The sequence below is a fragment of the Simochromis diagramma genome, unplaced genomic scaffold (genome assembly GCF_900408965.1).
Source record: "Simochromis diagramma unplaced genomic scaffold, fSimDia1.1 OVJJ01000802.1, whole genome shotgun sequence".
In the NCBI taxonomy this organism is placed as follows: Eukaryota; Metazoa; Chordata; class Actinopteri; order Cichliformes; family Cichlidae; genus Simochromis; species Simochromis diagramma.
In genome coordinates, this window is record NW_024387492.1 from 2,237,266 (window position 1) to 2,264,610 (window position 27,345).

The 27,345-nt window shown below is 40.9% G+C and overlaps 2 protein-coding genes across 8 annotated transcripts in view; one reads left to right on the plus strand and one right to left on the minus strand.

Annotated features, from left to right (window-relative positions):
• Positions 1 to 20,273, plus strand: part of LOC120725090 (centrosomal protein of 128 kDa-like) — a 44,098-nt gene extending 23,825 nt beyond the window's left edge. For 5 of the 7 annotated variants that reach the window (XM_040017751.1, XM_040017754.1, XM_040017755.1 and 2 more), the window contains exons 18-25: positions 4,914 to 4,973; positions 6,930 to 7,122; positions 10,520 to 10,569; positions 12,015 to 12,038; positions 14,185 to 14,262; positions 16,142 to 16,255; positions 18,278 to 18,386; positions 19,065 to 20,273. In XM_040017751.1, coding sequence (XP_039873685.1) covers positions 4,914 to 4,973; positions 6,930 to 7,122; positions 10,520 to 10,569; positions 12,015 to 12,038; positions 14,185 to 14,262; positions 16,142 to 16,255; positions 18,278 to 18,386; positions 19,065 to 19,138 — 702 coding nt within the window. In that variant the 3' untranslated portion in view covers positions 19,139 to 20,273. Of the gene's footprint in view, positions 1 to 4,913; positions 4,974 to 6,929; positions 7,123 to 10,519; positions 10,570 to 10,676; positions 10,785 to 12,014; positions 12,039 to 14,184; positions 14,263 to 16,141; positions 16,256 to 18,277; positions 18,387 to 19,064 lie in introns of those variants that run through there. The other 2 variants (XM_040017756.1, XM_040017757.1) reach the window with 2 other exon arrangements.
• A 2,450-nt stretch (positions 20,274 to 22,723) lies between these two features.
• On the minus strand, positions 22,724 to 25,680 carry LOC120724991. The gene is made up of 7 exons (XM_040017567.1): positions 25,365 to 25,680; positions 25,192 to 25,260; positions 25,004 to 25,098; positions 24,459 to 24,585; positions 24,191 to 24,302; positions 24,030 to 24,106; positions 22,724 to 23,892 (listed from the first exon to the last, which is right to left on the minus strand). The coding sequence occupies exons 1-7, from the start codon at positions 25,386 to 25,388 to the stop codon at positions 23,779 to 23,781; spliced, it is 618 nt and encodes a 205-aa protein (XP_039873501.1). The 5' UTR covers positions 25,389 to 25,680; the 3' UTR covers positions 22,724 to 23,778.
• Positions 25,681 to 27,345: the final 1,665 nt, after the last annotated feature.

Genomic DNA, 27,345 nt, shown 5'->3' on the forward strand with positions numbered 1-27,345 from the left:
ATTAGACTGTAAAGCCTCCACACTGCCTACTGAGTGTATTCTTTAACCCCCCACCCCCACCACCCACTTCGCTTAAAGCTAGTTTTCCTCTGCTGCTCCAGGCTAATGAACCCTGGCTGCTCTTATCTGCTCTTATAGATTTCTCAAGCTGGTCCTGCAGTGCTGCAGTCAAACATGCGAGCCAACACCTTTCCTCCTCTGTAATCCATGATGCCGAAAGAAGTCAACTTATAGCGATCGGGCTAATGGGGGGATCATTAACGGTTAAAGGGTGCATTAAGTTTCAGCTACCTTATGATACCCTCCTTCCTTCCTTGATTTTAAAAGCACTAAGAAGCAGGAAGTTTGAATGTGGTGTAAAGATATTTAAAGTTCAAGAAAAACCAAACTTTGCTGAATACAACTTTAATTTTAAGACGAGTCAGGCGATATTTTTATGCCAAAATGACTCATATATGGCTTTTCTACTGTATTTGAGCACTGAAAGCACCTTTATGCAAAATGTCTCATTCACCTCTTCATGGTGCTTTGGACACATTAATCAACTAACAAGAATTTAGTGGACAGGTTACGGTTACGGTCAGTGAGACCTCACAAAAGGTTTCAACTGTAAACGTTAACAGGTTGTAGCCAAAAGGTTTAAGGGCCGCGAGAGTTGAGGCTCGGGTGTGAAATTCATGGTATTCAACGGTTTTATCGGTTTTTATCGTTATTTTTTAACCGTTTTTATCGTTAACTTGGTTTCCCTGGGTCTTTTCCCGTGTGTTATGAATAAATCTTCTCTTTTTTTGGTACCGGCACTGGTTTTATTCTGTTGTATTTATCCGCGACACCTTAAAGGCCGGTCCATGAAAATATTGTCGGTCCGTAGCGCAAAAACTGTTGGGGGCCGCTGAAGTAACAGACAAATATAATATTTCAGTTTCACTCACCAGGACTGCAGGAAAGAATTCCTTGGATGACACGTCATGTTTGTTGTTAGATAATTCCATTAAAACCAATTAAAAAAGGCACCAGCACCACCAACATGCCTGAGAGCTCCAGTTCAGCGACTTGAACTGGTTGAGGTGACAGATGATGGCAGACACGTGGCACGCCTGTCAAAGTCAAGCCAGTAAGTGAGACCTGAGCTGGTATCCTTGTGACCTGTGTGCATAAAGGCCCCGTCTGTAAACATGTCTCTAATTGCTAGTTGGACGTCTGTGGGATTGTCTCTGTGGCCACCAGAACTGCGTCTTTTTGGCACTTCCACATAGGCATCATTTTTTCTTCTTCTCTTTAGTCTCATAATTTACCACAGCATGGCAACACAGTCATTTTGGTTCTTTTCCTTAAACGCTAACCTTGTGAGTCATCTCCTTTTATAATAAATCCCTGTGTGTCTTGTCTTTCAATTGTGGTTTATTTTATGCTCCCACTCTTCTGTTTTGGGCTGAGCTGCATCAAAGATCTGTGTTTAAATCCAACTCGAGACATCTGTCGTTATTTTTTTCTCTCCCTTCCATCTTCTCTCCTCGTCTTTTCATAAACTGTTTAATGAAGAGTAATGCTGGTAATCTCTATGAAAACATCTCTCTGTGTCCTCTCCATTTGCTGTTGGTCTTAACGTCTCTGCCTTTTTGCTTCTCGAAATTCTTCCCAGCTTTTCCGTCGTCACAGTGGGAGGCGCAGCAAACACACTGTAACCAAAGACGCACAGCCACACATTTATTCGCGTTGTGAAAGAGATGTAAACCGGGTAGTCACACATTTAAATTAGCGGTGGCAGATGCTTGGAATCCGCTGCAGTGCTGCTGTGAGGAATAGTGGTGTTTCTTTCACTTCAGGCCTTTCACAGCACTTTCAACTCCCAGCCTACTTGTTCAGTTTTTCAACAGTTTCACCTCCTTTTTGTCTGCTACTCTGCCGTGCGGCCTTTGATGTTTTTGAAAAAAGTAAAGAGAGCGTGAGCGAGAAGCGCAGAGGCATGTTTTATCCTCCCACACAGTCATATGCTCCGGTGTATGGCTGTACGCTCCCTGAGACGGGGACCTCTGCACAGCGGTGCTCTGTTGCCGTACTTTGAGCTGCCGTGGCAACAACTTGGGAGATGCGTTTTTGTTTGTATCTGGTTTTGAGTGGCAGCTTGAAAACGCTGCCTGACACCTGCGCGGTGACGACGTTGCTCGCCAAGGCGCAGGACAGAAAGGGTCCAAAAACTCCTGCTGTGTGTTTTCCATGTCTGTTGATCATGTGTAAACACCTTGCCACAAGGGTGTACTTGAAAAAGGGGTTCTGCTTTTGTCTACTTTGTTCATTGCTGTGTGTGAGTTCGTCCATGTGAATTCATGTTTGTTATATCTGCTGGCTTTCTGTTTTTTTCCTCGGTAGGTGGGAGGAGGAGGTATGCTTTCACGTTGTTAGCAGGGTGGGTGGGTAAGTCTCTATAAACACGCTCAAAAAGCTATTTGAAAAGGTTTGTCAAGGAGAGTGGGGTGGGGTGGGGTTTTGTTTTGTTTTTTGGCTTTTTTTTGTTTTTACCTTTATAAAATCCATTGGAGTGTGTTATCACTCTACCAGTCATGAAACGTCTAAAGAAATGTTTTTGTGCCATCAGAAGGCACAGGAGGGCTTTTCTGTTTTGGATGAAGGGAAAATCCCAGTTTTCCAAAACGTGGTACTGCAGCTTTCACGGCCATTGGAGCCTAAAAAGCTTGTGATCATAATCTAAAACTATAGTTCCTGTTTTAAATGAATGGGCACTTATTGACAGAATGCATTTCCCTATTTTCACTGTCTGTGTGTGTGGGGGGGGCTGTTAGTAATTAATATGGTCATCTCAAGCACCGGCTCGGGCTATAAGCACAGAAGCCCCACCCCCTTGCTGTGAGACCCTCTGTTTGTATGGGCCAGCCAATCAGAGGAAGGAGAGGACAGCCATTTTTTTCCGGGGAAACAAACAACAAACACTCTGGGAGGCAGCTCATTCTATAGACAGTGCTTATTTTTAAGGGAATATTATTGTATTATGTGTATATTCATTTTGTTTTCTTCTGTTTTTAAAATGCTTTTACTACTAAGAAGTCTGTGAGTCTGCAGTAATAAAGGTAGCAATGGCAGCTGTTGAGAAATGATGACTCAAACATTATGTAGGAGTAAAAGGTATTTCGACATGATTAACTTTAACTTGTTCTAATATCAACTTTGGCTACAAAGTTTTATTAGGATTCATTCAAAACGTTTTGAGCGATTGTGTTTATAAACAGATGACGTGCACACAAATGCTGCCAGAAACATCCTTAGCAGAGGTAAAAATGCATGTAAAGTTACTCTTAGTGCAGGCTAAAGGCTGCAGCTGGTGCAGGGATTTTAATACAGTTTTGTGAATGATTGTCTTAGGATGAATTGCAGACTTTGAAATGTAGAAATTAAAAATAACAGTTGTTTTATTTTATTAGTTTTTGTTTTTTGTTGCTATTTGTTTCCAAGGAAACAAAGGAATTGTAATTCCTTAACAACAACAACAACAACAACAACTTAACACTATCTGTGAAGAAAGTAGCAGCAGCGCAATATTGATGAAACACAAGTGATAAATGTTGGCCGATACTGATGTCGAGCTGGTAGTACCTTAATGGACTGTGTTAGCCTCAGTGAGCTCTTCATCTATTTGGCTTTTTTTAAGCTTTACTTTGATGACTTTTATAACCTGCAGCATCGGACTCTGTTTTATGTTGTATTTAATGCTAAATAGCAAAGGATGAAAGGCTAACCAAAGATGTCGAACACTGTAAACATGCTGCAGTGTTTATAACCGTACTAGAATACTGATGTTATCTTTTATCTTCAAGCACCACTGTGCTTAAGTACTAACCTTGTTTTTGCTCCCGATTAACCATCAGCAGAGACAGGAGAGACAAATCCCCCATTAACAGCCAAATAAGAAAAAGCAAAGTTGAATTTGGCGTGAACCTAAAGCGGCCACGAGGTTAAGAATTGTGTCACATGACCACATCATCTTTTGGTTCTCTGTCATGAGTGTGTTATTCTTCCTTTATGCGAGCTTACTCTCCATGCTAACAACACCAGTAGCTAACTAACAAAAAAAAAAAGGGGGGGGGGGGGTTATGCATTGTGAAACATATCGCTGTGTTTGAAATGCAACCCCAGTGGCTATTAAAGACATATCGATCATATTCTATACATAGAAATGCAGAAACTTAAATGTGGCTCAGCACAGCCAAATCTAATTAGCATGCACATGAATTCACCACCTCATGTGTAACAAAGAGATAAAGAAACATGAGAGGGATTATTAATCTTTGCTGACAACTCCACATGTGCAGCTGGCACATTTCAGCGGCTGCATAGCACTTGGCAGAGGTGTGCTCTCAACTGAGTGTCGTCTAGTTATGTGACTGCGTTTATCTGTGTCTATCTTTTTGCCTTAAGAGTGTGTGTGTGTGTGTGTGTGTGTGTGTGTGTGTGTGTGTGTGTGTGTGTGTGTGTGTGTGTCAGCAGTCATTAGGACTTGGCAGGCAGTCAGTTTGTATTGCTGATGCTGACAAGCTTGTCTGGGAAAGATTGGAACATACTCCCTGAGCTCGTTTTTATGACACGCACTAACTGTGTGTGTGTGTGTGTGTGTGTGTGTGTGTGTGTGTGTGTGTGTGTGTGTGTGTGTGTGTTGTGTCATAAGCTGTTTAACATGCGCACGCCAATTTAAGTTGGCAGAGGCCCCTCTTCACTAAAGTTAAGAGTTTTGACAGGAGGCTGTTCGATCTGGTTCCTGTCCTCTTGTTTGTCCATCTGCATTTCGATTCACTTGCTGTCTATCTAACTTAACTTCGCCTTGTCCTACAGCATATACACGTAACAGCAACAGGAAAGTTTGCTTTTGTATTTATTTGCTTGTTTTTGTAATTTTCTAACAGGCAATTTCTCAGAGACCTGAACTGGTGAAGGACTCGCACCGCTGGCTGGCTGAGACTAAGGTTTGATTCAGCTTTTGTCCCTGGAGAGAACCATTCTTACACACACAAATAATACAGTCAAGACATAGTGAAGATTTTTGTTTTAACAAGGGATTATATACAATATTAACATAAGGGTTTGCCAGAGTTGGCTTAAAACTAATTTGCATCTGCAGTTCTTTGCCAGGTTACATGGCGAAGATCACGAACGTAAATCACAAAACAAACAAAGCGTCCGCACACCTATGAGAAAATAGACATCAGTGTTCATATTCTGTGAGTTTTTAACGCTGGTGTTAGAGCTGCAGTTCTTAATGAAAAAGAAAGCAGAGGGATGAAAACGTACAGCGCAGTCTTAAGTTGAAGATAACCTTGTAGATTTGACAGATTCTGCTGTGCGAAAGTTTAAAAAATGAGGCGGTGGAGGAGCTGCCAGACCGTTTAAGATCTTTAATACCAAACACATCTCGGAAAATGATTTCATATTTCTCAGACTCATTAAATGACGTCTCGCCAGACTTTTTTGTCCAGTTTTTTTAAGGTTTTTTTTTATAAAGAGACTCCTGTGCTTTAGTGACTGTTTCCTCAGTTTGTCTCCAACATGCTAAACAACATGAAATATGGGCAAGATGGAAAGTGTGAGCAGCATGCAGTCAGAGGCAGCCTCTAGTTATCTGGCTTTACCTCATTTGACAGAAACGTGTGCATTTTCTTAATAAGTTGCTAAGAGTTCTGAACAACAATGGTTGAGTAGTTAAAACCTCAGTTACCAAAACTGCACGAAGTCTTTCATGTCTGGATAAAACTGCTTTAAGCGATGCCAAAAATGTCTTCATGCCAGGAAAGCCCTCCACCATAGATGTGGAGAGATATTTGTGCAAACATTTACTGTGGTAAAAACTTCTCAGAAAACTATGACGCTTCATTGTTGAACTATTTTGCTGTGCACCAATGTGTGCTTAGAGTTTGTAATAAATGTCAGTGTCATTCGAATGTCAATGAAAGTCAGATAAGAGTTGAGTTTTACCAGGTTCCCCAACGATAGCTGTAAATTAAACTTCTCACAGACGTGCAGCCATATCTTGTTATCATCGGTGCTTTTATATCAGTTAGCAGTTTCCATGATGTTCTCGCGGGGCTCATGCGACAGAGGAGATGCTCGCTGTCGTCCTCTGCCCTTTTAGCTGCCACCTGCCTTTCTCCGAGACAAATCAATCCCCGTTTATTGTTGTAAACTTTCAAAAGAAATGTGTAATTAAGGCTGTGGCTGTGATGCATGATACCGTGTTAAAATGTGTTTGCACAATTTGTAGTGTTTATCACTGTAATGTATCTCCTGTCAGAAATTCTCTCAGAGTAATGTGCATTTACAAGAGTAAAACGCTGGAGAACAAGGGAGGTAATTAGCTCCCTTGTTAAGAGTTTTTATGGTAGTATAATGTAGGTATGATTTACAGCTTACAGTGCACAGTTGGAATAACAATTGAACCAGTCATTTGGCTCTGCTGTGGAAGCCTGTTGTAGGAAACAGTAAATTTACACTGCTGTGCTCATTTTGTGTGGTTTGGGTTTTTTTTCTGACGTGACTTTACAACCTGGGTCTGGATTCAGCTAAAAGACAAAATGAAAAAATAATGATGTTGAGATTTGAGCTGAATTATCAGCAGAGCTGTAAACTGCCAGCTTAGACAGGAAAACGCCTTTGAAAGTAATGAAAAATTAAGTTGAAATGATTTGGCTGCACAGGGAAAATAAGGATCAGGAAGTTTTGTCCTCTTAATTAAACTCCTGCTCAGTGTCCTTTGCATTGATTGGCGTGCAGGATTCTATGTTAGAAAACCCAGAAAATCCCTTTTCATGTTCCAACCTGTGTATTAAATGTAGTGTGTCATGGTGGGGCCTGAGGCTGGCTGGCCTGATCCCCTCCACAGTTTTCAGCCTAACTACAACGATGTTTGTATTTATTAAACCAACCAGACCAAGCTGCGCTGGCTGTGTGAGGAGGTGCGTGAGCGCGACACTAGAGAACAGCGCCTGAGGAGGCAACATCAGCAGACCAGGGATCAGTTGAAGGCCCTCAGGCAAAGCCGCGACTCAGAGCATAGAGCTCTCCTGCAGCGCCTGGACCAACAGGAGAAGCTGATGCACTCTCTCAGCACTGAAAAGAAAGGTAGAATCTAATTGGAGAAACGCCTTCATGTTGATTTCACTCACACTCGGGATGCCCCTGCACAGCATCAGGCGACACAAATCACAGTCATTCTGCCTGTAAAGGCAGCTAGCAGCTGTTAGAGTGCACAGGATGAGAAGTCCTTTAGTTCTCCATGCTCTCAGCATTCACGAGGGTGAGAAGTTGTACTTATCACAACCAGCTCTCCATGAAAGTCTCCTCTCTCTCTCTAATGGTTCCTTTTGATTAACACAGCTGTCAGACTCCAATCTCCCGTTTTCATCCTCTCACATTTACATGTAATCACACCATCATTAAGAAAGTAATTCAGTGCAGGCGTGTGACAGAAGTGTTTTTGTTGCTCACTGTTTGTTGTGTTTTGCTGTAATGGATGCTGGTGAAAATGACTGTGTGTGTGCCTGAATCATTGTTTTTTGTTTGTTACGATGGGTCTGACTGTTTGTAGTTGCAGATGTTTGAGAAAGAATCTTAATGGTTTGTGAACTTTGAGCCTCGCGTGGAAAGATGACTTGTTTTTCCCAATGTGAGCCCCATTTCTGACTGAATTTCTCCTAATGAGCTGTAACTGGCAGAGGAAGAGAAGCTTGTTTTCAGCGCGTCGTCTGAACAATACGGGGAAATGAACCTAATTTGTGTTCCATTACCAGAGATCTAAAAGACACAGGGGGACTGGAGACAGCTGGATAGCTGGGTATGGTCAAGGAGATGGAAACAGAGCTAGCTATCTGTTTACATTTTTCTTTTCTTTCGAGTAAAGTGATTGGACAATTCAGTTAATGATACACGCAAGATCATTTCGATCACCTTTGGAATCAGCTCCTCCCGTCTCTGGATCAGCAGTTTGAGTCTGCACTGCAGGCAGGAGCAGTGATGTGGTCTCTTTAGTAGTTAGAGCTGAGAGTAATCTTTTGTCACAGCAGCAGTATCTGAGTATTGAAGGGGTGGATTTTATCACCTCTGCTATAAACTCTTCTTCTCAGTAACGGCTGTAATTACATGGTGGTGCATTTTTCAACTATCCTCAACCATGCATTATGGTAAATACTAATTAATGAATATTCTCAAAGGGGGAGCTGTATTCTCGTGAGCTCTGAGAGCTGCTTGTTTTTATCTCAACACATTAGCCATTATTGCCAGCACTCAGCGGAGACATTGTGTGGTGTACAGGATTTGTGTCAGATTGCGGTTGCGGTTTGTGTATTTTTCCTAAGACCTTTCATCACTTGTGCACTGCTCCCTGTCGGCCCTTTCCCTTAAAAACAGGTCTGCAGTGTATGTGTGGAAACAGCTGTTCTAGTATTACAGCTCCTCCTGCAGCTGAGACGGGCTGGACGTGTCGGTCAGCGGAGACACTGAGCTGTGAAAACGTAGCGTCTGTCACAGTTACACGTTTCAGATCATCAAACCAGTTTTTAGATTAGTAAAGAGAGCTCGAGTAAATACGATGATTTTGACCGCATGGCATTAAAAACTGTGTAATTCTGTTAAATTAAAACCACAGAATCTCATATTTCATGGCTTTTTCTAAAATGGGCTTATTGGTAAAGTACTGAAATTTGGGGTGTGTGGGGGGGTAAAAAAAATATGAACTTATACTTAGAACAACCAAAGACGCTGCTGTGAAATTACCGATTACCTAACATCACAATGGTTTACACACATTTTTTAAACTTTAAGGCTTCCAAGATTAGCTGGATGTGATTCATAAATATGTAACTACAGTGGCTAAATATAAAGAACATAAATAAATCCAGATCAGAGCAGCTGATCGAGGTGACGAGGTCGTGCAGTGTGGTCGCAGGTTTGGTGATCAGAGGCAGACGTGAACTAGATGATAAACTTTGACTCTTCTACTTTTACAGTAATTAATAAAAAATGTTTCTTACATTTTTGTGGCTAACTGTGAGGTCAGATTTAAAAAGGAGGCAATCAGCTGTTCAGTCGTTGTCACAGTGTTTATTGTAGCTCAGCTACAAACGTGTAGCTGCGCTACATCCAGAATAAACTTAACTCTTCATAATGTTCTTTCTCTGTAATACTTCAATTATTTGCTAGTTATTCTGTATCACTTATTATCACTTATTAGTTAATTGTTTTGCCCTGTTTAACTTTATAATCTGTAATGAAATTATCAAAATCATTTATAAAACTAATGAAAACCCTCAAAATGTTATTTTAATACTTGTTTTGTTGAATCTTAAATTTAATTTCAATCTTAAATTTCAATAATTAGAAGGAAATTAGTAACTGAACTTCTTCAAGAAATGATTTATTTGCCATTAGTGCTGTGGTAGGATGGAGTCAAAATTAGCCCTCCTGGTGCTTCTTATGAGTTAGGGTATAATGGCAGTTCTAGTGTCAGGGGAAGCTATTCAGACCAAGCTGGATCTGTGTGAAAATGTAATCGCCCCATAAACCTAATAACTGGTTAACTCGCGATAAGTGGCAATGAGTCTTTGAGATCACTGTGGAGGAATTTAGTCCGCTCTCCTTAGCAGAATAGTTTGAATTCAGCCACATTGGAGGGTTTCCCAGAATGAACGGCATCTCCATCAGAATGAAGTCCAGACTAGTGTGCTCCACTTGTGGATTATTGTCCTGCTGAATAATCCAATCAATCTTTAGGGCATTAAAACTACCTGGATTTTCTGGTGGAGAGCAGAATTCATGTTTCCATCGATTACAGCAAATCATCCAGGTCCTGAAGCTGCAAAGCAGCCCCAGAGCATCACACTACCACCACCATGTTTCACTGTTGCTATGATGTTTTATGCTATTTACACTTATGCTACATACCTTTTAGAAAATACAGCTTTTATTTTGTCAGTCTTCAGAATCAAGATGAGCGACATAAGCAGTTTGTCGCTCATTTACCTGTCGGGGTAAAAATAATCCATCAGCACTGCACAGCACCGAGCTGTGTTTGGATTAGTGTTCATCACATGACCAGAATGTAATCAGTATAAAACAAATCATCTTTTCTTGTGTTCTTGGAGGTTAAATGTCAGGAAATCACTTCTCCATTTAAAAAAGAAATGATATTTTTTATTATTAACTAAAACCCAAGCAGGCTTGTGTTTGAAACAACAGTCAAAAGGCAAAATATAGTAAGTGAGCAGCTCGTGAATGAAGCATCCTGTTACACTTAAACTGCAAAATGATGCAATTAGCAATAGTTGTTTCATCAAGAAGCTGTATTGGTTTCAGATATTAAAAACATCAAGCACCTGCACAGGTGGACCAGGCATCACAATAGAAGCTAGTATTATTTGGCCTGGCCTTACACAGCTCATATGGACCACAGATATTACTGTGACATCTGACAACTCACTCCATCAACTGCACCATCTCTTCTTACACACTGATGTCATTCCAGAGCTGCTGGAGAGAAGTCGCAAGAAAGAGGAGGAAATGAGAAGCCTTCAGGTTAGTGTAAAATATATATATATATATAATATGGTTAGTTTGTGTTTAAGCTGGCAAAGTGCTGTGCAGAAGTCTTGAGCCACCCATCATTTCTCTTAACTTTACAGGGAAAATGTGGAATAGGTGCAGAGACCCATTGGAACATATGCAAACATACATGGAAATACAGCAATAAGACAAACCGAGTTTGTACGATTCTACATGCTTGAAAGTCGGTCAGTATTTTGGTGTGACCATCTTTATTCTTCAGCACAGCCTGAACTCTCTTATCATTTATTTAAGTCGTCTACAGGAACACAGTGTGTTTTGCTGTTACGATATGCTTTTACTGAATAGGCAGTGTGTCTGGGGATCATTGTCATGCTGGAAAATGAAGCCATTACAAACTATTGCTAAAGAAGTCTTAATTAAAAATAGATAAAAACAATTTTAAAATAAAGTATGGCTCCTTGGAAGCTAAATATAAAGAAATTAATTGGAGACTCAAGATTTTTGCACAGTGCTGTATGTCTGGGTTTTGGTCATCTGAGCTCTCTGAGGGTGTGTTACAAACATTACTTCACAGCTGTAGGCCTGACAGACTCCTTGCTGCCGAGCTTGGACAAGTAGCTAATTACTGCGGACAAGATGGCTCGGAGTTTAAAAGCCACTCGAGGCCTTGTTTCTGTCTTTCAATACTGCAGCAGCTACACTTGGCAGGACACCAACCCACCTAGTCTCAAGTGGACTGGTCCTTTATTCACTATTAAACAGCAAGAAACACACGCACACACACACAGGCAGCGAACCGTCTGAGAAGAGACCGTCTAGCTCTGTGTGACTGTGCACGGAGTCTGCGGGCTCATAATGGCACCTGCCAGAGCTTGTGCACCGTTTTAGACACCACCGAGCTTTTAATTATGAAGGATGAGGAGACAGAGATGTAAAAAGAAAAGACGGTGTGAAGGACGTAGAGTTTAAAAAAAAAAAGTTGGGGGTGGGCTGAGGCGGAAAAAAAGTCCCCCTGTTAGAAACCATCAACACATTACAGGCACAGGGGGAGAAGCAGTCGGTTGGAGGGAAGAGCAGGTGTGCGTTTGAGTGGCAGATAAGAGGCATAGCATCACTTATGCATCGTTAGAGAGGGAACATCAGTCAGGAGCTGGATGAGCGGCGAGAGCGGTTTGTCTTTGTGCGAGTGTGTCGGTGTGTGTGATAAGAAGTCAGTTGTGTGCTACAGACTCTCCCTAGCCCCTGCATTTCATTCCCTTGTTACCCGTTTGTTGGAGCACACTCTTTCTCTCTTTTGTCAATTTGTTCCTCCTACACACGCTAACACAAACACGTGGTTTCTCTCTGCTCAGCCACCATTTTGAGCCGTTCCCCGGACTCACTGTCTGCATTTATATGCATTTAAAGACCAGTGCTACAGTTCAGTAATGTTACTGTGTTTGTGTTTTCTTTAGGACCGTGTTTTGGATCTGGAGCTGGTAAGATGTGATGTTTTACATCATTTTTCTGTTATTTTTATTATTATTTTTTCCCAGGTTGTCAGCTGTATTTGGCTCAGCCGTGTAGGCAGGTTCACCTAAGGCTGTGTTTGCCCAGCAGCCCATAGAGGCTAACACAGAAAATGATTTCTTTAGTCAAGGCTCAGAGCTCTGTTAATCATCATCACTCTTTCTGATGAGGTTAAGAACCAGGCTGCACTGACAATGCAGCATCGACCTCACCATCCGAACGGTTAACGTCTACCACTAACATCTCTAATAAGCTATTACGTGTCAGCCAGAAATTAATTAGCACCGCTGAAAGAGTGTATTGACCCAATCACTTATTACTCTCTTTAAAAAAATAAATAAACGAAGCCACCCAAGCCACGCTGTCCATCCATCACTATTATGCAGCATGCTTGTCTACTTCAGGCTTCAATTAGCTGTTACAAGAAAGAAGGAAGAAATAGCCGGACCGCCAACATCATTTTTGCTTACTGCAATCACAAAGTGGCAGGACACATCGACCCATCTGTCACCAGCCTGGGAAATGGGGACCATCAAGTAAATCTTACTTGTATGTCAGCGTGCCATTCAGCGTAGCAATCAGTGTGACGCCTTGTAACAGCCAGCTCTTTTGATGCTTAAATGCTCCATCTGAATGTGAACAAAAGGCTATTGAAGGTACAGTGAAGAGATGAATAGAAGGGCGTGCAGCTAGAGTAGTACTTAATTAAAGATGGTGCTGAGTGTGTTGTAACAAGTCCTCAATTAGCTTTTGAATTGACCAAGCAGTATGACATCATGTCTGTTTAAAGGTACAGTCAGTAACTTTTTGAGGTTCTTTTACAGGAAAAAGAAGGTTACTGTACTCATAAATATCCATAAAATTGTGTGTAATTAATCTTCTAACAAACTGATTTCATCTCAGAAACTTATAATGAATCTGTTAAAAACACAGAGGGGTTGCAGTTTGTGGATGCCATCACGTTCCTCCACCATGTTTGAGTACGGTGCCCAGGAAGGACGTCTCCCTTTCAACTGATGGTGTCTTAAGTTTGTAGCTGGTTACATACGCACCAAAGGCAGAGGAAACGCTGTGTGCCATGAAGGGACATTTGATTTCATACCTTCACCTTCATACTCTGAACTCTCATATATTTTTAATGCCACTGTGCTTTTGTTTTTGTTGCCAATAAATTGTTAGAAAGCATCGTTTCATGTAGAATGGGCACAATATGGCACAGCTCAGCTCCACACGTTGTGCAGAGATTTAGGCCTCACACACTGTTCAGGATGTAGATAGATTATTGGCTTTTTTTGATGCTGTCTGCCACGTGTCGGCTCTTTTTGGGGCGTATGTGGTCAAGCACAGAAAAACATCATATTTTTCTCGTGCTTTCACCTTGAAATGTGTTGAAACTTTTATTTTGAAGTCCATTATGGATCTGGTATCTGGATCATAAATGCATTTACAAAATAACTTTGGAATTCAGGTTAATTTTGTATGCAGTGTCTGCTACTCCACATTCAGTACTGTCATGTGGGAGGGTATAAATAATACATAAATGTGCTGCTAACAGTATCAGCCACGGACCCTTGTTGTTTAGCCAGTTCATCCATTATGTGTGCAAATACAAAGGCGTCAGTCGACTCTGCAGAGCAGTTAAACCCACGAACATCCAGCTGTGCAACCTTCATCGGTGATTATCGTTTAAGATGAACCTCGACTCGGAGCGACGTCTCATTTCACTCTTATTTCATCGACTTTTCCTTCCTCGCTGTTGTTCTTTGATCTTTTTTGTTGGCTGTAAGTGGGAAGTGCTGACGAAAGAGGAAAACGTGGCGAGGGAAAAGGAGAGGCAATTAATGGAATTGGGAAGTGGCCCCAATATTATTAATCATTAAATCTCCACGTGTTGTTTTGGTCTTGTAGCATGTGTGTCTACGTGTTTATGATTTTTGGGGTTCCTCGTTGTGTTATTGGATTTACTGACATCTGCGTCGGGATCACTTGGATAACTTGTAATTATGATGTTAAAAACACAGATGCTGTTTTCATTTCTCACAGTTTTCAGTATCTTCCATTTACATTTGTTAAATATTCGTGTGTGTGTGTGTGTGTTTTCTTCTTTTTTTTAAGAATACAAGAGCAGCCCTGGATCACTTGGAGTCTATTCCAGAAAAACAGCTTCTTATGGAGAACTTCAGAGATTTGGAGGTGGGGATCACATATAATCTAGATTACTTCTTTTATTTGACTGTTAATGAACGCGCAAAAATTAGCCGAGTAACTGCACAATTAGCTCTGAGTCACATATAAGAGGATTAAATCCTATAATTATGGATTATTAATTGCAAAACCATGGAATTAATGCTTTACTAACTTTACCACTGCACAACTGATTAGCAGGCAAACGTAATGGACAAAACACAAGAGCCAGTTAAACTTTCAATCATCGTAACATAAGGAGGATTCCCTCATTAAGCTGCTGCAGCAAGACAGTCAAAATGCCACAAAATCACATGAAAAAGTTCTGTCTGCATCTCCCTATTGTCAAACTCTAGCACTAACCTAAATGGCCTGCTCATCATTTTCAATATAATGACAGATGTTTATCAGCGAAGGTCCTCTTAGTCCTTTGTCAGTCTCAAGTTCCTGACACATACAGTGAAGCACTGAAACAGCTGGAGGAGGCTCAGCACCGGGCAGATGTGACTAATTGCATCTTCCATGGTTAAAGCTCCGCATCATGAAGCAGCATGACTCAGCAGAATCATCACTGCTCAGTTTATTGTCAGAGGCCTAAAAGTATTTTATTCCTTTGCTCAGCTGTCGAAGATAAGCTTAGCTGTTGCTAATCTGTTTGCTAATGCACAAAACAAGCAAAGACCAGGACTGCCAAAGGAACCAATTGGGGCAGTGGTGATGTGATGTCCAGAACAATGTCTCAAACAAATGAAGCTAACTAAATTTTTAAGAAACACTTTAATAGTGTAAAAATAAATTAAAACCAGTACAAAGAGCAGGATCACATCCATGTGAAGCTAAAACGAGCACCAAACTGTGAGTCAGCCAAACGGAGCCGTTGGTTTCAGGTCAGACTGTGCTGAGAGCTGAGAGCAGAGAAAGACTTCAGTAAGTAAATGAAGAATTGAGCCTCAGCAGGTTGCTTCACTCAGCAGCATAACAACAGCTTAACTGCATCTGTGTGAGTGACTCAGTCTAACCTGGCAGAGACACAGCCTGTTATGTCATGTTGACTCCATGCACACCAATGCCAATGTGCGTTATACTAGATTTTAGCTAAATAATTAATGGTTAGTTGATTGATTTTGCTTATTTGGGCTTTTATTATTGATAGGGAGGTAATCTACGTGTTAAATTCTTTCTGTTATTCTCATTGCTGATCAGTAGTCAGTGTAAATCTATTTGATAAGTCCAGAGCTCTAACTGAACCTTAAATAACTAAATATTTGTCTTGTTTCACAATCACGCCCACCTATGTGTAGTGCTGTCACATCCAGGTATTGTGTAGTTTGCTGCGTCCTGCAACACTTGTGTGTGAGTGTAATGGACTGCCAGGCTCCAATTTACTGTTATAGGAAGCACTCGTGAATTCAAAAGATTAGCTTGTGCACTTTGACACCACCGTGGCTCAGGGGGTTGGGAATTGCATCTGTAACCGGAAGGTCACCGGTTCGATCCCTGGGCTCTCTGTCCTGGTCGTTGTGTCCTTGGGCAAGACACTTTACCCTACTTGCCTACTGGTGTTGGCCAGAGGGGCCGATGGCGCGATATGGCAGCCTCGCTTCTGTCAGTCTGCCCCAGGGCAGCTGTGGCTACAACTGTAGCTTGCCTCCACCAGTGTATGAATGTGAGAGTGAATGAATAGTGGTATTGTAAAGCGCTTTGGGTGCCTAGAAAAGCGCTATATAAATCCAATCCATTATTATTATTATTACTATTTATTCAGTTGTTCTCTGACTAATTAACCCAAAAAGAAAAACTGTTTAAGATTGTTTCGATTCTTTTCTTTTCTGCCTGTTTAGAAATAGTCGCACAATCTGATGACACAGCTTCTGTCTTGTGTGTTCAGGACTCACAGCAGCAGAGGGAGATGGTAGAGGAGCGCCACGCCAAATACAAAGAGATCGTCTGGGACCTGCAGCACCAGCTGGATGAGTCCAAACGCAGGATCCAAGAGTACAGAGTATGTTAGACACACGGTTGCAGTACCTTGATGCCTAGCAAGAGACGATACTTTAGAACAACAACCTACACTTTTTCTATTTCAGTCACTAATTGCGGCGCTTTGTTCAAACAGCAGCTGTTTGGATAAGGATAGCCTGACTTTGAGAGTCGGTTATGAGTCTGGCTCACCCACACAGGTGCCGGTGTGTGCACTGCACCTCATTTGCAGCTCGTATGAATAAATGAATAAATTCGCACAGTGGTAACATAGCATGGATGGACAGAGCGGGACAGGCTCTGGGGGTGCCACTAATGTACACCCCCCCCCCCAAAAGACAAAACAAAACCCCAACTTGAATTTGCCACTCACTGTTAATTGCTACTGTCATCCTCTCTGTTATAAAGCAGCCGAGGGAGTCATCAAGACATCGTCGTTGACAGCTGATTGCCATCAGCAGTTTACAGCCTCCCCTAAACAGCCATACAGTCGCTTTTTAAATGGCTTTAATCTGCCAGATTACCCCATTGGTTTGCCAAATGACTCCTGCGTTGAGTGATAAGTGGCGATTGCATTAGCTTAATAGCTGCTGCCCACTCGGGGTTTGTTTAAGGAAAAAGGATGGATGAATGTCTTTATAAGACTTCCATCTTAAACAGAGGCAGCAGTGCTTACAAACAGCTTCCACATCACGTTTAGCCGAGGCTCTCGGACTTTTCTGCTCAGATTATCTCTTTGGTCCGCCGCTGCTCTGGCCTCGTAGGACATCTGGAAAGTTAGTGATCCATATCCTGAGGATAAAAGACAACAAGCGCTCCGTGTCATACTTTAAGCAGCCGCTGCACCTTTGTGGACCTTGCAAAAGAACCACAGAATATTAAGGGATTTTTTCAAACTGCACACCAGCGTTTTTGGAGACCTGTAAACTTGCAAGTGTGGCAGCGCAGGTACACAGCATTCAGCCACAACGTTAAAAACACCTGCTTTCCTCCTGCCTCCTAAACAGCCTCTGACATTTGTGGTGTCTGGCACTGGGACGTTGGCAGCGGATCTTTCGGGCTGGGATGTTTTGTGGATCAGGTTTGTTCCAGTAGATGCTGGTATGCCCAAGACTCTGATTTGCATTACTCGAGCTGTTTCTGAGCAGTTTTTCTTTTTGCAAAATGATGGAGGGAAGCCCTCTGTGCGTCAGTGCCTTGAGGCGGTGCAGGTGGGGTGGTCTCTGTTGTCTGCAGGAGTGATCAAGTAGGTGGCCAGGTTTTAATGTTATGACTTTTTGGCGTATACTTACTGGAAAGACTGAGATTGCTTATGTAAATCATTTTGTCGAGCATTTTTGATATGCATACAGGTATTTTGGGGACCCAGACAGCAGCCCCTTTCCTTTAGCGTGGTGCATTTGTCTGCCTTGTTCCCTTCCGTGAGCCCAGACTCATTCAGATGGTTTATTTTCGCTATAATAAAATGGCCTGGCGTGCATAATCTAAGAATCCTGCACAGCACACTTCACTGTCCATGTTGATCATTGCATGGCGTAAAGGAAATTTTACATTATTGTTAAATTAAGCACACTCATAATGTCTCACCAGCTTCTTGATGGATTGTCCGTTCGTTCAGTTCACCGGCTTTTTGCATCTTCACATCACGAACACTGCAGATCAGCAATCTGCCGTCTGAGGCTCAGCGATGTAAAGGGCTGAATAAAGTAATAGAAATGCATCGGCAGCACAGACCGTAGCCTCCAAAACAACCATACAGCTGATTCGACATCTTTCTAAGACAGTTTCAATAAAAACTGGAGTTTATCTCCTTCACGGAGGCTGGATTTATAGCAGGACGGCTGCATTAGATTATCTTTATCCAGCTGTATCATAACCTGACAGCAGAGTGTATGCACCGATGCCATCCTCAGGCTCACTACGACTATAAATCTCTTGAAGGTTTCTTTCTCCTTCCACCCAAAGAGCTGTTGTGTGTGTTTGGTTGTTTTTTGTAAATCTGGTGTGTAGCCTACATTCTCGTTACCATGTCCTCCTCTTCCAGCACGAGAAGTTGGATGCCACTTCCAGGAGCCTCAAACTGGCTGCTCTTTCTTCCACTATCAAAGGCTCCAGCACGTTCCTTAGCAGCTCGCTGAGATCTGACACACTGTGTGAGTACGGAGCAGCTCTGACAGCCTTTCTGTTCTGTGCTTTGATGGGAGTCGTGTATTTCCTGCATCTCTGTATTGCTGATCATTTGAAAATATACAGTACGGCGGTATTTTGGAGTAAAATTATTGTCAAAGTATTCTTATTTTTCTAAATAACTGCATCCAGACTGTAGTGAAAAGGATGTTTCGGTGTTTCTGATCTGCATTCATTTCAGTATAACGCTCACCAATAACCCAAATTTCACCATGTTACATTCAGGGCACAGTCTCGCTTTCATTTAGTATGTAAACATGGCAGCCGGCGCTGAAACTTTCCATCAGTGAGTCTGCCTGTATCACTGCCAGTGGCTCCCAGCCAAAATCACTTGTAGCACTTTCCTAAGCCGCTTACAAATATTTGGCTCAGCGCGAGAGGAGCGTACTTTCTGTGGCTTTGTGTCCATTTTACCTCCGAGATTTATGGAGGCCAAAACATGTTCGTGGCTGTTTAACACTGGTGTTAATACACAGAGTAATTACCACACATAGTCGACTTCCTCGGCTGTAGCAGGTAGTGCAAATCATATTTTATGCGCCTTGTTAGTGAGAAATGTCTTGTTCACAAATGTCGCGCTGTGATTGGTTAGTAAATGAAGCGGGACTGTAACTGTGTATCCTTTCTTCTCTCCTCTGCCACAGCGCCTCTCAAACGCTTGACCACTTCAGACCTGGACGACTCCAGAGTCGACGGGGCCAAACCTCTCGCAGATTAGTTCAACCTTTAGCAAACCTTTATCCATCTCTACAAACAAACACACACACCGACTCTACCTGCTGGTGCTCATCCGGAGCGAAACGTAGTGAGAGGCCTTGCACTCGATGCTAATCCTCCACGACTACCTCAGCCAGGCAGTCGGCGAATGTGCTCGGGACCGAGACTGTGACGTTTTATTAAAGCAAAACTTTATAAACACTTTAAAACATGAGCTAAATATCTGCACGCTGTAAAGAGTTTAACTGTTATTTATAATCATGAATGTATTTCAAAGCAAAACGGTTTCACTGTTCCATGTTCTTGTCTTGTTCTACATGTGGTTAAATGTCTACGTTCTGCTCTTATCATCGTGTTTCTGCTAAAACACAAACTCCATAAATGAACTCGCAGTGCCTTCTGAACAATATGCAGTTTTTTAAAACTAGCGCAATGTGACAAATGTTTTTGTGTGTGCGTTTCCATCCAACTCTTGATGAATGAGAAACTCTTTCTATGTTTTGTATACTGCAGTATTTATATTTGTAAGAAAGAAGGAAACGAGCACAGTTAGATGGTTATTTTGTCATGAAATATGAAGGAAGTGTATGCACTGTGAATAAATCTGCATGGAGCTAAATGTCTAGTTTTCTATGCACACTTGATGTCCCCTTCATTTCAGACTGAAGTGTTTGCTTTGCAGCAGCTGAGAGACTCCAGCTACTCCCAGCGGTATCTTTTGCTTTCAGCTGAAATCCTTCAGAGGGACAACCTAAAGCCACACACGAGAGGAACGTCCTTTTAATTTACTGCTCGGCTGTTAAGGCAGAAATACAGTCCCCGGTGCGTGAATATTAAAAAATGTTTACATAATCTTTGTTTGGACATTCTGTGTTTGCACGGGTTGGTTGTGTACAGCATAAAACCAGATGTCACTGGATTCTGGCAGAGCAGGGAAGCTCAAACTGATGCAAAGGTCAAAGATTCCTCCGTATATGAGTGAATACATTAAATACTGTTACTTTTTTTTCATCACTACTGATTTGATAAAACGTCTTTTATATTTGCAATGTTTTATCGGCCTGTCACACTTCTGTCATTATCTGCCTGTATGTCATTTATTCCTCTCAGCCTTAATAAAACATGCTATTAACGTGTGTTTGTTTTCTGTTGCAGTGACGGCTGTAACTTTATGAGAAATGCAAAAAAAGTTTGAAATGATCAGAGTAAACATTTAACATTAATCATACAGTGTAGTATGAATAAGACGGTGGATAAGAAGGACTTAACAGAAGACGTCAAACTTAAGAAGGAAAGCACTGTAGTCTATTGATGTGCCCACTTACAAACAGCCTTTACCCTGCCTGTATATTTAGGATAAGGCAGCATGGTGATGTGGTGGTTACGCCTCACAGGAAGAAGGTCATGAGTTTGAATCTACCAGCTCGCCACGGCTTTTCTCTGTGGAGTTTGCTTGTTCCCTGTGTGGCTGTCTGAGCTCTGTCTGGGAACTCTGGCTTCTTCCAGTCCAAAGGTGTGCAGTTAGTGGGGTCAGGTTAGCTGGTGATTCCAAACTGGCCCTTGGTGTGAATGAGAGTACAAATGGTTGTTCACCTCTCTGTGTTAGCCCTGCAACAGGCTGTGCCCGACCTCTGACCTGTGACAAAATACTGAAACTTTAAAGTAAGACACAGGTTGAGAAGAAAAAAGGAGTTCTAAACAAGGTTATTATAGTTTACTGTGTTTATATTGTAATACTTGTATTAACTGAAATTAAACCGAATTAAAAACAAAAAGTCAAAATGAAATAAAAGCAACCTTTAGCTACAACCACAGTATAACAGAGTGGTGTAGCCACTGCAACGTCAGCGTTGGTTTGTGAAGTGTCAAGCTGAGAACAATGAACTCATCAGTGAAGTGCAGACATGAGACCTGCAGGACTGTTTCCCCATTCACTCCTTTTTGCAGGAGTCAAGAATACAGGCTTAACTTTCAGTCCTGGAAGCTGTTTCCATCTTTTATATACAGTTTGTGGCTGGAAAATGGCATCAAGTTGATTTCTTGTTCACTGGTATCAAATGCTAAATTTTATTTATTCATTCATTTATTTTTGTTTGGTAACTCCACTTTCTCAAAACACTGAAACTCCTGAGCTTATTATACGGTGGCCCTGAGAGGCCAAACGGACTGCAACTTAATAAAACACCAGCAATAATAAAAACGCGGCAAAAACACACAAAACACAACAGAAATAGGAAAAAACACAGGGGAAGTGTTTCTGGGGAGACAATAACCCGACCAGTGTTGCCAACTCCTCAGTAAGGAAGATCGCTATTGGCTGTCCTAAAAGTCGCTAAATGACGTCATCACTTAATTTGCATAGTTGGTCATGCTAATCTAATTGTAACCTACGCTGTTGGAGAGAGAAATAACATCGTGGAAAAGACAAAGTGAGCAAAAAAACGTCCTAAATGCATTTAGAGTTTATTTAGAACTACAAATTAAATTTCTTTTAGCAATTATTGTTTTTTAATGTCACAATTCCAACCCCGCTCCTTTATCCGGGCCTGGACCGGCAAAAGTGACCCGAAATAGACACTCTGGTGGAGTTACTTTGTGTGTGAGAGTGTGTGTTTATAAGTAGTTTTAAACCTTGTGATCCACAAAACAGCATAAGAGTAAAAGAAGAACTGACTGCGTTACAGTCAGTGCGGGAGCGGCGGCTTCGCTCATGCGCGACTCATTTGCAGTTTGGACGCACAGGTATGAACATCTCCTCCAGCGGGGGGAGGACTATCCTCCGCCCGTGAGCGCTTTAGTACGGGTGAGGTGCCCACGGCAGCACCGCTGCTTGTTGAGAGTAAGAGCAACACGCTCTTTCACCGTCAAAAAGTCGTCATATATAAGTCTCCAATAACACCAGAAAAAGTCGCCAGATTTGTCGCTAGTCGCTTTTTAGAAAAAAAAAGTCGCTAAGGGGTCTGAAAACTCGCTAAATGTAGCGACAAAGTCGCTAAGTTGGCAACACTGAACCCGACGGACCAGTTGCAGGAACCCAAAACTTGGGAGGCGTGTTTTATCATGATTCATATAATACTGATGGATTTTTAGGCTAATAGTTAGGCTAACACACCTCTCATCTTTCCTCACAAAACCGATAGATCCTCCACTTATTTTAAGTGTCTTCCAGCGAAATTCTTATTGTCTCCCCAGAAACACATCCCTTTTGTTTTTTCCTATTTCCCTTGTGATTTTTCCTATTTCCGTTGTGTTTTGAGTGCTTTTGCCGCGTTTTTCTGCTGGTGTTTGTTGCAGTCCGCTTGGCCTCTCAGGGACTGCGGTCAAGTGAGCCCTCACTTACGAAGTCACAGTCAAGCTAGCCGCACCGCCAGCCGCACCTAAAATGTGGTTGCACTACTCTTACGCATATTACGGCGCGGCTGGACTGTAACTGCGCGCTTCCAGCGCGGCTGCTGCTATTACGACCAAAAAGATGAAACGGGGAAAAAGAAAAACAATCAAATAGGATAAATGAGTGAATGAAATAATACAACGACTATAAACTGAATGCAATCAGAGGTCGAGTCATAGAGGCTGGTTTTCAGTCACGTTCAGCATCCCAATGCGCTCAGGTAAAGTTTGGGGTCATATCAGATAATAATACGGTGGCCCTGAGAACTGCGGTCAAGTGAGCCCTCACTTACGAAGTCACAGTCAAGCTAGCCGCACCTAAAATGTGGTTGCACTACTCTTATGCATATTACGGTATCGGTGCCGACTGGCTTAGAAACGCAGTCTTTTCTGTCCTGACACTGTTTTACTTCACAATCCACTCCCAGTTTTGGTTTATCTCCACTCCTCCCCCTGTGATCCACAGCTCAAATTACTGTATGATTCAGAGAAAATTAACAATGAAATTTACCCAATTTACTCTACTGTACTTTTAATGTCCTCATCTTTGAGCTCAGATTACAGGAAAACTGTAAGAGGTGACGCAGATGTTTCACTGGATTATGAATCTAGGCCATCTCCACTCTGCACCCTGTCATCCACAGCCAAAATTACTGTAAAATTAAATCCTAATCCATTACCGAACAAAATGAGTTCATTGAAGTATTTGCTTAACTACAAGAAATTTCTTTCCACACACAATTTAAATTTTTCAAAATGTCATTCACACACCACCTCAAGTAGCAACTTTAGTTTTAGACATTATTTATTCAGTGCTTAATCACAACAATAGTCACCTTAAGGCACTTTACATAATAAGTTAAACCTTACAATAATACATACAGAGAAAAACCCAACAATCATATGAGCCCCTATGAGCAACAGTGGGAAGGAAAAACTCCCTTTTAACAGGAAGAAACCTCCGGCAGAACCAGGCTCAGGGAGGGGCGGGGCCATCTGCCTCGACCGGTCAGGGTGAGAAATTACATTTCTCAGATTACTGATTTCTCATATTACTACTACACAGTTTAGATATATTGTTATTCATTATCTGTCATCACACAAATCAACCCAAAAAAATCTAAAAGGAAATACTTAAAGTACGTGCACAAAGCAAGAATGTTATACACATTGTGTTTTACACATGTGTTCCTCAAAACACCAATAACAACTATAAGCAGATTATTCAAGTAGCTTTCACTGCATGTGGAATTAGGTTACACAAAGCACACACTTCCACTCTGTCTTCTGAGCACTGCTGAGCTGTTCATTTGTCATGTCCAGGCATTCAGAATGGAACCAGCGGTTGCAGTTATCACACTGGAACTGTAAACAAAAACATATGAACTTTCATAAACACATTACGTAAATAATTCTATGTTTTAATCAATTACAATCCTTAAAGACACAGAGTCAAATACTTTGTTGTAGATAACATAAAACTATTTTTAAAAATATTATACCCAGTCAGTGATGGAGGGTCCTGGATTAGGTGGTTTCACCGTTGCACACATGGCACAGTTGTTGTCACTGTCAAATACTAAAACATATATATATATATATATGTTAGTGTTCATCAGTTTGACACAAATAAATATGTCCATTTGAAGAAGATATTACACACCGGAGGCCTCAAGTATTGTCTGTGCAAATGTCCTTCGTGCCATCTCGTTTTTTGTCGTCAAAAATGTCATTTCTGGTTTATTTGGGAATGCTTCCATTACTTCTTTGGCCATCTGAAATAAAAAATAAATTAATTAATCGAAAACATCTGCAAATGTTACACTTCCTGTTTACACAATTTAACCTTTTAAGATTATTTTAACTTCCCCCACCCCGTCTTCTTATCTAATTTTACAGAAAAATATTATTGCGTTAATGTGGTGCCATACCATGATGACCATTACTCCGCAGCTAGAACCATCCCGTTGAAATGGATGTGTCAGTACTCCTCCTCGAAGTCTCACATTCACCCAGTCTGTTTGGTTGTAGCATGTCCTCCTCATTTTGAAGTATTCACTTTGTGAACATAACATACATCACATTTATATACAAATGAAAGATAAAAGTCACACAGAAAAAGACACATATAGTACATATCACTGTTTTTAATGGTGTGTCAGAAAGCCCTGTGCTCTACATTATGTTAGATGAAGTATCAAAATTATTAACATGTTCTTTTAAATCTACAAATGTTACCTGTCTCAAATGTCTCACTGCTTAAACACGGTCAGTGTTTTTTTTTTTATTATTTAAAATTACATATGTGAGTAATTTTGAATTATTTTTTTAAATTCTTTAAAGAACTGATAACCACAGATTTTATTAAACTTTCATCTACAACCATACGTTCACCTTTAGAAAAAGACCTCCTAAGTCCTCCTGTCACTTTTCTAATATTTCATGTTATTATATACATGTAATAACGCATAATTACCGGAATCTTTTGGCTGCACGGTCGGACTCTTCCTGCTCCAAAGAGTTTCTTGAAGGATCGACCAAATACAGACAGCTGTCATCTGCATTTATGTACTGCGATAGATATATAAATATAAAAAGTACATAAATTATGAATAATGTGTTATTGAAACAAACTGTTTTCACAGAAATGCTGCTCGTACTAACCAGAAACTTCCAATGTACATTTCCAATGTTCACAAAGGATAAAATGGCTCTGTAGTTGTCAAAGTTCACCTGACATATTAGGAATTACAAATTTGCAACGATACTTTTTCCATTTCAAGACATTAATTAAATTTAAAAAAATTAATTCTAGAATATATTAAAATTTTTTTTACCTTGGACAAGCTTTGTCTCTTCATTAGTTCTCTCTGCACAGAGGATCACATCGCTCGTGTAGTGGTTCATAATGTAGATATTATTCCCCAGAATCAGCCGAATGGCCCAGTGGTGCAGGAGACTTTCAATGACCTGAGGAGTATAATAAATAAGCTTTTATTACTTTGTAAACATGATAAAGTTTTGGAATACAAAGGTTAATAAAGATTTTTTTACTTACGTATACTCAGTATTCAGTCATGAGGACATGCCTGGAATGTCGATCTAAAGCAGCACTTACTGAATGTGTAGGGAACAACTAATGTTCTGCCCCAGCTTTAACGTTAACCTTATTTTTTTTTAATAACTGGATTACATACCTCTCCAACAAGCCAGCTGTGTGGTCTACGGGTCAGGAACTCACTGTGACGTATGACAACGTTGTTACCTCTAATCTGAGATGGCACCACAGAAACAACAACTTCCGTTTCCTGTTGTTTCCACAAATATGCGACCTGTGTTTCAACAAGACAACAGTAACTAAATTCAAATAATTCTTCTTATGAGAACATTCATTGTAATCGATTACAACGGTTTTAAATCTGATTTTTAAAAGTATTTTATGTACCTAACGCAACAACACGAAAACATCTCCAAATTTGACATAGATTTAGACATTAATGTAATTTTTTTTAGATGTTAAACTACATTAAGAAATTAAAAACTGAGTCAGTTACTGCTGTTTTTGTAATATTAAGGCCAGTAACGTGTAAAAGTTACATTTATTGTTGGACTGACATTTGTCATTTTTCTGTGGTCTGTTATTTTTCATTCATCAACACATACATAGAATAAAATCTAATATAATTACAAAAATATGTACAAACAAACTTGGTTTTTCAAACAGATGACATAGTTAATGAATTAGAGTTTGTTTGTGAAACATCACCTGTGATGCAGTGTCCTTTGTCGGGCCGGTTGTGTTTCTCTCAAGGTGCTCTGTCCTTTCCAGTGTGGATGGAGAATCCTCTGGCCCCTTGATTTGTGGGTTGAATTTAAAAGAACATATTTGTTACTGCTGTGATCATTTTAAGTAATTTTTTTATTAAGGAAAAATTGGGTGTACTCGCTGTCCTCCTGACATCAGAGAGTGGCTCCAAAAGGATCTCTTTGAAGGCCCTTTCCATTTCCTTCACGGTTGGATCATCGTTGTTTACCAGGTGTATTTCAAATGGAGGACTTGTGGGGTTCTTATGTTCGATGTACTTTTTGATTGTGGTGACTACAACATCAGCACAAATTGAGACTGGAAAGTTGAATATTCCAGAGCTCACTGCTGGAATGGCAACAGAGGAAAATTTGTGCTCTTCTGCACATGTCATGACGTTCCAAATACCTTTAGTTAAAAGGTTCTTTGCATGGGCTATCATGTGCACTGTAGCAGACACGGGCCTACCAAATGAATCAGCTTCATGCAAGCTAGTTTGCCTGCTGTGGTAACTGCAACTTGTCCAGCCTTTAATTTGCCATTTTTGGCAATGAAGAGATCACTCTCAGTGCGTCCTCCAGTAGCAGACAGTGCCTTTGCAAGTCCACCCATGTGAGAGAGACTTTCATTAGCTGCATTAACATTTGCATCCACTTTGAAGGCACATAAATCTCCTTTCCATACTGTGACCGATGCTTTATTAGCCATGTATGTTGCTATTTTTTGGCAAACGGCTATTTGTTCCTGGCTCTCATCCTACAAAGATAAACACATGTCAATTTTCAGAGTCATTTATGACAATAACACACAAAAGATAAATGTAGACATTAAAAACATTTCTAAAAATACCTGGTTTTGATGAGCATCATATTGTTTGTGCTGTTCCTGTTTAAAGGTTTGAACAGTGGTGTTCCCTTTTCTCTGTTAACAGATAACATTTTTGAATGACTTTAAATAATAGAATATAATATACACAAGAATATGGTCATGAATGAGACAAACGTGTTCTGATT

What these genes read in the sequence shown, in the direction of transcription:
- LOC120724991 (XM_040017567.1), bottom strand. Translation starts at nt 25,388, where the DNA reads ATGAAGAGACAAAGCTTGTCCAAG. An exon ending in GCGGAGTAATGGTCATCATG is followed by an intron (nt 24,303 to 24,458) that starts GTATGGCACCAC and finishes TTTTTATTTCAG; the next exon opens with ATGGCCAAAGAAGTAATGGA. An exon ending in GACAATACTTGAGGCCTCCG is followed by an intron (nt 24,107 to 24,190) that starts GTGTGTAATATC and finishes TATATGTTTTAG; the next exon opens with TATTTGACAGTGACAACAAC.